This window comes from Selaginella moellendorffii, unplaced genomic scaffold (assembly GCF_000143415.4).
Source record: "Selaginella moellendorffii unplaced genomic scaffold, v1.0 SELMOscaffold_39, whole genome shotgun sequence".
NCBI lineage: Eukaryota > Viridiplantae > Streptophyta > Lycopodiopsida > Selaginellales > Selaginellaceae > Selaginella > Selaginella moellendorffii.
Genome location: NW_003314300.1, coordinates 66046 through 78386, shown reverse-complemented (window position 1 = coordinate 78386; position 12341 = coordinate 66046). Strand labels below are relative to the sequence as shown.

Sequence of the window (12341 nt, the reverse complement as noted above, 5' to 3'; positions counted from 1 at the left end):
ATGGGAACTATTAAAGAACAATTAAAGAGAAAAATAAGAGGCCGCGAGAAATTTTAAAAAGATGCCAGAATTATGCTATTTTGACACGTGGTCGTCTTCTATTAGCTGTTGGGCGAGGCTGTGAAGGTTTAAGCTCGTAGAGGGAAGAAGAGCCCCTTGCTTGCTAGGTTATCTTCCGCACACGTGAGCTCTTAGGTGAGCTCTTACCGAGATCGGGACGATACATTCGCAACCATTCATATGCTTCCGGAAACCGGGTGTAGGGAAGCATATGAATGGTTCGTTTCGATCTCGGTAAGAGCTCACTGTTTGTTATGGAATTCTTTTCAGCTTGAGCATGATCACCAGGTAACATCAGTGACGAATTCGAACCAGCTGACGCCCCAGCGGTGTTGAAGTTCCTGTGGCACGGCACCGAAACGAGGAACGTTGCTTCGATCATGGCGAACGGAATACAGTCAAGCTGTGCTAATGCTTACGGGAGGCCTGAGACTTACTTCTGGTTCACACCCACGCCCAGTTATGCGAGGCTCCACGCTAGCAATGACTCCAAGGACTACACACGCTTGTGCTGTGTGCTACACTCTTCGCGCATAAGGTGGACGATAATCGTTTCACGGTGGACAGCGAGCGCCCATATCTCGTTCTTCCGCTAGCGGAGTGGCATCTTCGCCGCCAAGAGCTCCAGCCCAGCCAAATGTGCTAGCGGGAGAAAACATTACAAAGAAGATAGACAAAGGAAAAAAGACAAGACCGATAGCCCAGAAAGAATTTTCTTTTCCTCGCTACTTCACCGGATTTCCGCGAACAAGCGCCATAAAAAAATCACTGTTGCAGAAGAAAGCTTTACTAACGAATCGCGGATCCCACAATGATTCTTTGACCAATAAAAGTCAATGTAAGTCAACGGCTCTTTCTCGGGCTTGCTTATTCAGGAGTAATAAGTAACTTCCCCTTTTCGTCTCGACTCTGGCCGAGCTAGGGACCTGAGAGAAATGCGATGGAACGGGACGAGGTCGGGCCATGGAGCAAGATCATTCTCGTGCCAAGGTTTGTTTCTCAATTTTGGGTCTTCTTCTTTTGCTATTCCATCACCTTTCCTGATTGAAAGAAGAAAGAAAGATTGGTGTAAGGAAGGCTAGCCTGCGGTTTTAATCCACAACAAGGTACGCAAAGCCTTAAAAAGAAATATCAAGTTTGATTTATCAAAGTGCAAGCTTTTTCCGAATGGCTTGGAACCAAGTTAAGAATCCAGCATTCGCATGCAGCAAAGATTGAGAGATGTCGGAGATGAAGATCGTGACAACTAGAGTTTGCCAATCAGGACCAATGGTTATGGAATGTGATGACCATTCTTGGCTGGAGGTAGCACTTACTCTTTTCAGCTTGCAAGGAATTGACAAGTTTTATAAGAGCTGGACAGTTTGGAAATTTAATTACAAATTCGACAATACTTAATAATACTTTTACTTTAACTTGACAACCAAACAGTTTACGTAATAATAGTGTTATTCTTGTTTATCAAGTTGCTCAATGTATAGTTCATTAAAAATTCTCAAATTTTTGAAAAGGAGAAAAGTTTATATGAAGCTGAATGAATATTATGGGCATAAAAGATAAACCACATTTTTCTCCAATAATTATATGCCAATTTTTTTTTTTTTGAATTCTAAGTTTATATTTAACTAGTGATTTCATCCATAATAAACTATTTGAGTAAACATGTAGTTCAATCTCTTTAAATAACAAGATAACTTCTTGAAATCAACCATATTATAAGTGTTTACAGTCCAATTATACTCTCTAGAGTGTTCAAGCACCATTTAGAAAAACTTATTTTAAAAGGCATATATCACACCTTACCTTTTGGCTCCAATACTCTTTTTAAAGTTAAAGGTTACTACTACCTCCTCCTCAATCAAGGCATGGCTATGACTTAAATAAAATTCCTATGTTCCACATATAGAATTTTGGCTAATGGTTTTGTAAAGATCTTGGCAAGTTATTGTCAAAAGGAAATGTATTGACCCTTTAGTAATTTTTTGTATACTAAGTTCTTAACATAGTAATAGTGTTTTGACAATATGTCATAACTTTTAGTATTGTGGTATTTTAACTTTTTTTTATCAACATAAAGAGCAATTGGTATGGAGGATTGCCCAAAACCTCCAAGACATTCTTGAAACCAAAGAATTTACTTAAAAATAGCAAAATGCCCTACTTCTTTGGAGGAAAGAGTAATATAAATTTGTTTTTTTAGACCCTTTGTGGATTTATGATTACCTTTGTAATCTAACAAATTGCTGTCATTATAACTTGAACCATAAAGCACTCCAAAAGCAATAGTTTGCTTTATATAGCATATCATAGATTTAGATGTTCCAATATTTTCTACCAAAATTAGGAGAAAATTAGTTGATAATATAAGCCACACCACAACGTACATAAAACTCCCAAGAAAATTTCAAATTAATACATTGGACATTTAGAATTTGTTAAAAACTTAATATTTTCAGGTTTTATAGGCAAATGAGAAGGATTTATCCATAACTTTTAAGTACTTTAGTCAGGTATTTTTGTTATGGGAGATGTTAAAAGATTTTATTTTTCTATCATGGTGAATCTTAATATCAATAAAGTATCCATCTATTAAAAAATAGTTTCCAAGTTTAGCCTTAAAAATCTGTAAATATTCACAATTTTTGCTAATAAAAAATGATTTATCAATGTAGAGAGCAATAATAAATAAATTGTTCCCTTCTCACTTGCTATAAATATTGGATTTAGGAGTGTAAGAAAATCCTTTAGCTTTGAAAAAAGTATTGATTTTCTACCACAATGCTTTAAAGGTTTATTTAAAGTTATAAAGAACTTTTTTTGAACTTCCACAAGATATATAGATTAAGTATAGTATTTTGGCTATTAAATGTAGATCTTCTTGCAAATTTCTATTTAGGAAAGTAGTCTTGATATCAATGTGATAAATCTCAAATAGCAAAAGTAAACAAAATTTTAACACTTATCATATTAACTATGGAAGAGTATATCTTAAGATAATCTATAACATATTGTTTTTTTGTAGCCTTGTACAATAAGTTAAGCTTTATGACAGTTAATAAAACCATCAGAGTTGAGTTTTGTCTTATTGACCCATCAACTCCTAAGAGTTTTAATTGAAATTGGAAGAACCACTTTATAAAAAATGTGCATACAAATGAATGATAGATATGATTTCTTTATCCATTGCTTGCTTCCATTGAAATAAACAAGGTTGGGGTATTTTCAACAGGTTATGAATTAAATGCTTCAATATATCTAATTTTCAAGATATAGTCAAGTGTTGTTCTTGGTAATGCCAAAATATGAATGAAGCAACCTATTGGCAAGTCTATGTTGCTTTATCATCTCTGGTACAACCTTTAGCTTACTTTGCTGATAGAAAATTTACAAACTCTACAAAACAAAATCTTATGAAGCTAATACATTTGAATTGGTATGTTATTTTCTTAGTTCATCTCCTTCATTTCCAGCTCAGGAAATGCCTCTAAGTCTTCTGTACATTGTGTCTTTTCTCATTTTTTCCAGAACAACACGATGTGCATGTCTTGCTTAAGAGGAATCCTTTCTTCACAGTGCAAATGCACCTGGTTTGCATATGAATCAATGTGAAAGGATCATCCCAATCTTGGTAACAGAAGTTAGTGCTTCTCATGAATTGCAAGGGAGCTCTCAAAGTTTCCAGGCTCATGGTATCAAACTCAATGATTTCAGCTACTATCAATGATTGATGCTTGTGCTGGTATGACAAGCCAAGTCTCTTAGATTGTGGGAGATGCCAGCAAGCAAGAACACATTAATCTCCATGTATGGCTAGTGTGGAGGCTCTATATTAGTGTTCCAAGATTTGTGGATAGAACCATCATGATATTGTATCATGGATCTTGATCCTCTTTTACTATGCTTAGAATGGAAGGAGCAAGGAGTCTTTGGAGATGTTTTGGGAGATCAGGCTAAATGGATTTTGTCAGCCAGACACCACCTTTCGCAGACGGCTGTATTTAATCTCAATAGGGTGCATGTAGTAGAGATGATATTGTGCTAGGGCATATTCTCAAAGACAAAGCATGTCTAAGGTCTAAGATGTAATTTACTTTTACTTGGCTTACAAAATGGGTTTGTAATTGACTTTTACTTGGCTTATTTGGCAAGTTGATGGATTTTAATTTTTATTCTTTTTTGTTTTCAATTCTTCAAAGTGAAGTCTAGTTTATTTTTGAGTATAAATTAACTAGAGGTAATTCTGTTTAATCAATCACATAGATATGTTAGATTTGGATTGTGCTATGGATATTGTTCAGTCATCAATTATGATTTGCATGTAGCAATGCTTAGTTTGCTTAATAGTAGTGTTATTCCTATTTATTAACCCAATTAATCAAATGGAAGTTTATAAATATAAAAACATGATTAATCTTATTGAATATGGTAAAATAAACTAGAATATACTAGGAAGTGTTTAGGAAAGTTTATACATTATAAAAAAGTTTAAAAATAATAAATAAAAATAATAAAATATTTATAAATTATAAATATAAGATTAATATAAATGAATAACAACCGTTGGATGGTAGAATATCCTTAAATATCTAAGAATATTCTAAGTATAGGTTAACCATATTATTATAACTATTGAAGATTAGCTTTATATAAGAATTTTCCTAAGCTGGAATTATAATTACAAAACACACGGGATAAATCTTCACTTAGTGTTTAAACATCCTTTTATGTTTAATATTAAATATGGTAACAGCATTTTAAAAACACCAATGATTCCTCTTTGTGCTGGGCTCTTCATCAAAACTGCCATCTTGCTCTTAACTAGGTTTGTACACAAGATCAAAACACACAGCACCTAATAAACCTACAAATAAAGAATAAAAAAAACTAATAATAAGAGCTTTAAAAAAACTTGGACTCTTACCCATATAAACATTGATGAACTTTTGGCACAAGTACCACCATCCTTTCAGATTTTTTGACTTTGGAAATCAAGTTACCCAATGCTTGATCGGTCATAAAGACCAGAAAAGGCGCACAATTAACCTCCCACAATTAGAAAATAAATACCTTCATTCATCCATCGCTTTATTGTCCATATTTTTTTCTCAAAGTTTTCTTCTCAATTGGCTTACTGTTCTTTATAAACATTTTTGTTATTGTACATTATATTGAGCTTTATAAAGATTTTTTATACCTGTTTTTGCTCTCAATAAATAAAAAGAAGTCCTACAGCTTGTTCTCAACATCCACCAGCTATAAATGGATGATGCTATCAGGTCTATGGTTGTCAACACCAACCCAATAAAACTGCTGACTGTTGTCTCTTAGGAAGGCCTGAAATACATCTGCTGTATGTATTTGATGAGGCTGATGTGTCGGATGTCCAAACTTTACACCAGGTGGCAGCCGGAACTTCAAAGCTTGCATACTTGCAGGAATGCAGAAATTGAAGGGAAGAATTTCTTCGAGTCTAAACTCAAATACTATTCCCCTTTCACTTTCTATCAAATGTGTACAATTTTGCTACTGCCATCAAGGCTTACAATGTATTAGGAGCAACAGACGAAGCCAAGGAAGTTGAAGGCAGGATGGTGAAGGTTGAGTTGCTGGGAACAGGCGCAGCTTTGCACTCTCAAGCATTCAAAAGTGGCTATGACACGGACATCAGTGTGGCGAACGCATTGGTGGACATGTATGTCAAGTGTGGGAGTTGGCCAACGCTCGAAAAGTTTTTGATGGGATGACGCCTCAGGATCCCGTCTCATGGAACGCTTTGATCCTGGGATATGTCACAAACAGAGAAGCAGAAGAGGCCTTGAGTATCTTCGAGACAAACAGTAGCTGCGTTCCAACCTCTTGAACGTTTTGTGCGGCACTCAAGGCTTGCAGCAGTCTAGCAGGGAAGACAGATGGGGATGGAAGGCTCGTGAAAGTAGAGGAGGCACTCGAGAAAGCCGTGGGGATTCACGCTCGGGCGGCCAGCTTTGAATTCGACTCGGACACTTATCTAGCCAGCTCGCTCGTCAGCTTCTACGCCAAGTGTGGAAGCATCCGGGACGCCTGGAAGGTGTTCCAAAAGGTGCGTCTTCACGACGCGGTGTCCTGGACTGTGATGATACTCGGGCTCGCCCAAAGTGGTCAGGGGGAGCTTTCCCTGCAACTCTTCCATCAAATGCGAGCACAGGGATACAAAACCGACGCACCAACTTTCGTGGCTGCTCTCAAAGCTAGCAGCAGCGTGGGAGCCTTGGAGCCTCTGCAGGGAATTCACGCAGATATCTCCAGGTGTGGACTCGAGGACGATCCCGTTGTCGCGAACGGCGTCGTCAATGGCTATGGCAAAGCCGGGGCCGCAGCGAAGGCACAGCTGATCTTCGAGTCCCTGGAGAAACCAGACGCGGTTGCCTGGACGTCCGTGATAGCAGCACACAGCCGCGACGGGGACACGTTCAAGCTCTTCGACGAGATGCAAGATGAAGGCCTGCAACCAGATGGGATCGCACTTCTTTGCATGCACGTCGTTCGCGACAACCAGATCGAGCGCTAGTCCAAGGAGATGGAAGCGAACTACTTCAAGGAGATGGAAGCGAAGTATGGAGTTCGTCCCGGGGCCGAGCACTACCACTGCACGGTGGACGCTCTCGGCCGCGCAAACGAGCTGGAGGAAGAGGTGGAGATGGTGAAAGCCATGCCTTGCGAGGCAAGTGGTGTTGCTTGGAGAACGGTGCTGGGCGGAAGAATGCGGCGGTCGGGAGGCTTGCTTTCGATCGGCTGGTTGAAGTGGAGGCGAGGGACGAGGCGGGGTATTTGTTGATGGAGGCGATCTACGCGAGCAGTGGCATGAGGGAGGAGCAAGCTCAAGTCCAGGAGTTGAGAAGGAAGAACATACCAAAGAATATCCAGCTCTAGATAGAGGAAAAAATTAAAGGTTGGGGATGCCAGGAGTCGAACCCGGAAATTCTTTTCAGGCTTGAAAGTTTGGAAACCACTACACCCCCTTTAAGAGCTTGTGGAAGAAAGGCGCTTTAGGTTTCTTATATATGGCAACTATTAAAGAGAAAAAAAAGAGGCCGCGAGAAATTTTGAAAAGATGCCAGAATTATGCTATTTTGACACGTGGTCGTCTTCTATTTGCTGTTGGGCGAGGCTATGAAGGTTTAAGCTCGCAGAGGGAAGAAGAGCCCCTTGCTTGCTAGGTTATCGCATTCTCTGTATGCGCTCTTCGCCTCCAACAGCTAGGGCGTCGAAATCCATCACCTTTGTGCGCGTCCGGGCCTCGCGCTCTTATAATCCGGCTTCCGGCCGCCAGCAGGCAAGTGATCGCGCTCGATCGATCCTTTCTCCGATGTCAAGCATTTCTAATCTTTCTGCTGCTTGCGCCAATGCAAAGATTTCGAGCGTGCGATGGAGCCTGGCAGTGGAGGAGACGAAGAGATTCTAGAAATCTCGGCAAAGGTCCCATTCTATGTTATAATCCCTTTGACGGCAGCGCTGTAGTGGATCTGTTCCACAGAACGATGAGCCACGACTAGCCGCGCAACCTGTAGACGAGTTTCCGGTACAATGCAGATTTCTTTCCTAGGATTTGTCTCGAAATCTGGCAATAATCTTTCATGCAGGGAAATGAGAACCCAGCGCTCGAGCAACCGGTATGCTTTCAAAGATTTGACTCGATCTTCTCTTTAAGAGTCGTTAAAAGTTTCTTCTACAAAATTCCAGGCCCCGCGAGCTCACGGCAGATTGGTACAAGCGTTGTTCTTGCCAAAATATGAGTCCGAGCGATATGTGTTTTGCAGCAAGGATTGGCGAGTCTATGTTGCTGGGCCTTATCATCTCTGGTAGCCCTCTGTGCTTCTGCGTGCTCTCGACAGTCCAAGTAAAAAAGGTTCGTTCACAGCTTTAGCTTACTTTGCTGATAGAAAGTATTCTAATGCAGAATCTCCAAGACGATCAAGCTCACCAAGCTGACACTGAGGATGACGACGACGCACTTGAATTGGTATGCTATTTTCCTAGTCCGGATCTTTGCCTTCATTTAAGCGTTGAAATCGTGCTCAGGATATGCAGCCTCTCCGAGGGCTACCCTACATCGTGTCATGTTCGTTCATCCAGAAACTGGTCAACAGCACGGAGTGCACCGATGTGCCCATCTCGCTCAAGCGGAATCCTTTCCTCACGGTGCAAAATCGCGGACATACGCTCCCTACACCCGGTTTGCGGAAGCATATGAATGGCTGCGAATGTATCGTCCCGATCTCGGTAAGAGCTCACTGTTTCTTATGGAATTCTTTTCAGCTTGAGCATGATCACCAGGTAACATCAGTGACGAATTCGAACCAGCTAACGCCCCAGGGGTGTTGAAGTTCCTGTGGCACGGCACCGAAACGAGGAACGTTGCTTCGATCATGGCGAACGGAATGCAGTCAAGCTGGGCTAATGCTTACGGGAGGCCTGAAACTTACTTCTGGTTCACACCCACGCCCAGTTATGCGAGGCTCCACGCTAGCAATGACTCCAAGGACTACACGCTTGTGCTGTGTGCTACACTCTTCGCGCATAAGGTGGACGATAATCGTTTCACGGTGGACAGCGAGCGCCCATATCTCGTTCTTCCGCTAGCGGAGTGGCATCTTCGCCGCCAAGAGCTCCAGCCCGGCCAAATGTGCTAGCGGCAGAAAACATTAGAAAGAAGGTAGAGAAAGAAAAAAAGACAAGACTGATAAACATCCATTGAGCTAGCTGATGATCACTACTTCACCGGATTTCCACGAACAAGCGCCAAAAAAAATCACTGTTGCAGAAGAAAGCTTTACAATGAAAACGATACTTTGACCAATAAAAGTCAATGTAAGTCAACGGCTCTTTCTCGGGCTTGCTTATTCAGGAGTAATAAGTAATTTTCCCTTTTCGTCTCAAATCTGGCTGAGCTAGGGACCTGAAAGAAATGTGATATAATGGGATGAGGTTGGGTCACAGAGCAAGATCATTCTTGTGCCAAGGTTGGTTTGTCAATTTTGGGTCTTTTTCTTTTCCTTTTCCATCACTTTTCCTGATTGAAAGAAGAAAGAAAGATTTGTGTAAGGAGCTTGTGGTTTTAATCCACAACAAGGTACACAAAGCATAAAAAGAAAGATCAAATATGATTTATTAAAGTTGAAGTTTTTTCCAAATGGTTTGACACTCTACTTTTTAAGTTAAGCCTAACTAGACTTCCCAAATGTCAATTAACATATAGCGCAATTCCTTTAGCCAACCAACAAAGTTAAATTTTAAATTGTTTTAATACCAAATATAAGTTCTTGAATTTAGACTTTTCAAAAGGCCACTTATTCAAACTTAAGAACACTTACCCTAAATACCTAAATATCCCAAGACTCTTAATTGAATGGGTGCATTTTTTATTTATGGGCCCTTTTCCTCTATATTTAAACCTTATGAATTATCTATTGAATCGTTCTCTTTAGTTGTTTATAATAAACATCATTTTTTTGGGTTTTTGTCATTGTTATACCCTAAACTTCAAACCCAAGACTAAATTCCATTTTCTTGGGCTTTTGTCATTGTCATAATTTATATGTATGAATATTGGTATCTTCAAAAAAGCTAACTTGTAAAGGTATCAACACTTTTTCTTCACTTTTAGAGCTCCTAATAGCTGATTTGGATTTGGATTTCTTGTTTGTTATATAATGAAGTTGGTTGGCCTTTTTCTAAATAATAGTATTACTTGTATACTTGCACCTCTTGTTTGTTTTTTGTGTGTTGCTATCTAAATGTGTGTTATGTCTTCCTTACTTACACTTATGACATAACTATAAAGGTTAATTTATTTTTGTTAAAGTGTATCTTTGAATAACATAAAATGCAACACTTTGAAGTATATACCCTTTTGTTTTAGTTAAAAGAAATCATTTTTTGTGTTATCTATCTATATTGTAATAGAGTATGTGTGAGCTTCAATGCATTATTTATACAATTTCTTTAAAATATTTAATATATATTAAGTTTTTTATTCAATGAGTGTTTACATATTTTTGAAATAATAAAGAACCCTTAATTATATACTAGTTACATTGAAACTATCATTGAATGTGGATTTTGATCTCTATAATTCAAGTCACTTATTAACACTCCTAAAATCAAGGGAGTGACTATTGCTACTACAATGAGATTAAATAATGAATTAAATCTTTTCAAAGGAAACTAGAAATAAATTTTTTTAAAATAAAAAAAACTATTTAATTAAATACTAGCTAAATCTAGAAATTTCTCCTAAAATTGCCATTAAATAGAACTCTTAATCTTCATGATGCAAGGCACACATCACACTTTAGATTTTGGCTTCAATACTCCTTTTAAAGCTAAAGGTGTGACTGCTACTACTACCTTTTCCTCAATCAAGGCATAGCCACGACTTAAATAAAATTCTTATGTTCCACAAATAGAATTTTAGCTAATGGTTTTATAAAGATCTTGGCAAGTTATTGTCAAAAGGTAATGTATTGAACCTTTAGTAAATTTTTGTATATTAAATTCTTAACATAGTAATAGTGTTTTGACAATATATCATAACTTCTAGTGTTGCAGCATTTTAGCTATTTTGTTATTAATATAAAGAGCAATTGGTATGGAGGATTGACCAAAACCTCAAGGAGATTCTTGAAACCAAAGAATTTACCTAAAAATAGCAAAATACTTTATTTCTGTGGAGGAAAGAGTAATATAGGTTTGTTTTTTATAGTAAAACCCTACTCTTTTTAAATTTATGATTACCTTTGTAATCTAAAAAATTTCTGTCAATATAACTTGAACTATAAAGCACTCTAAAAGCAACAATTTTCTTTATATAGCATATTATAAATTTAGATGTTCCAATATTTTCTACCAAAATTAGGAGAAAATTGGTTGATAATATAAACCACACCACAAACATAAAATCTCCAAGGAAATTTCAAATTAATACCTTTGTTATAGCTTGGAAATTTAGCATTTATCAAAAACTTAATATTTTCAGGTTCTGAAGGCAAATAAGAAGGATTTATCCATAACTTTTAAGTACTTCAGTCAAGTATTTTTGTTATGGGACATGTTAAAAGATTCTATTTTTCTATCATGGTGAATTTTAAAATCAATAAAGTATCAAAGTTTCTCTAAGTTCTTTATTAGCAAAAACTAGGAACATTTACAGATTTTTAAGGATAAACTTGGAAATTCTTTTTTATAGAAGAAAAAATGACTTATCAATGTAGAGAGCAATAATAAATAAATTGTTCCCTTCTCACTTGATATAAATATTGGATTTAGGAGTGTCAGAAAATCCTTCAGCTTTGAAAAAGTATTGATTTTCTACCACAATGCTTTAAAGGTTTATTTAAAGTTATAAAGAACTTTTTTTGAACTTCCACAAGATATATAGATTAAGTATAGTATTTTGGCTATTAAATGTAGATCTTCTTGCAAATTTCTATTTAGGAAAGTAGTCTTGATATCAATGTGATAAATCTCAAATAGCAAAAGTAAACAAAATTTTAACACTTATCATCTTCACCATTGAAGAGTATGTCTTAAGATAATCTATACCATATTGATTTTTTGTAGCCTTGTACAATGGGTTAAGCTTTATGATAGTTAATAAAACCATCAGAGTTGAGTTTTGTCTTATTGACCCATCAACTCCTAAGAGTTTTAATTGAAATTGGAAGAACCACTTTATAAAAAATGTGCATACAAATGAATGATAGACATGTTTTCTTTATCCATTGCTTGCTTCCATTGAAATAAACAAGGATTGGGGTATTTTCAACAGGTTATGAATTAAATACTTCAGTATATCTAATTTTCAAGATATAGTCAAGTGTTGTTCTTGGTAATGCCAAAATATGAACGAAGCAACCTATTGGCAAGTCTATGTTGCTTTATCATCTCTGGTACAACCTTTAGCTTATGTTGCTGATAGAAAATTTGCAGACTCTACAAAACAAAAGCTCATGAAGCTAATACATTTGAATTGGTATGTTATTTTCTTAGTTCATCTCCTTCATTTCCAGCTCAGGAAATGCCTCTAAGTCTTCTGTACATTGTGTCTTTTCTCATTTTTCCAGAACAACACGATGTGCATGTCTTGCTTAAGAGGAATCCTTTCTTCACAGTGCAAATGCACCTGGTTTGCATATGAATCAATGTGAAAGGATCATCCCAATCTTGGTAACAGAAGTTAGTGCTTCTCATGAATTGCAAGGGAGCTCTCAAAGTTTCCAGGCTCATGGTATCAAACTCAATGA

At 37.4% G+C, this 12341-nt stretch overlaps 2 protein-coding genes across 2 annotated transcripts in view; both read left to right on the top strand.

Moving 5' to 3' along the window:
• The window catches only part of LOC112349448 (pentatricopeptide repeat-containing protein At3g05340-like), a 2124-nt gene extending 1468 nt beyond the window's left edge, over window positions 1-656 (top strand). Inside the window, exon 3 of the mRNA XM_024683890.1 lies at window positions 349-656. Within this exon, the coding sequence (XP_024539658.1) occupies window positions 349-656 (308 nt within the window). The remainder of the gene's footprint in view (window positions 1-348) is intronic.
• Window positions 657-5648: 4992 nt separating this feature from the next.
• Window positions 5649-6607, top strand: LOC112349447 (pentatricopeptide repeat-containing protein At4g33170-like). Its single transcript, XM_024683889.1, has 2 exons — window positions 5649-5752; window positions 5950-6607. Exons 1-2 carry the CDS (start codon window positions 5649-5651, stop codon window positions 6605-6607), a joined length of 762 nt encoding a protein of 253 aa, XP_024539657.1.
• The last annotated feature ends 5734 nt before the right edge of the window (window positions 6608-12341 follow it).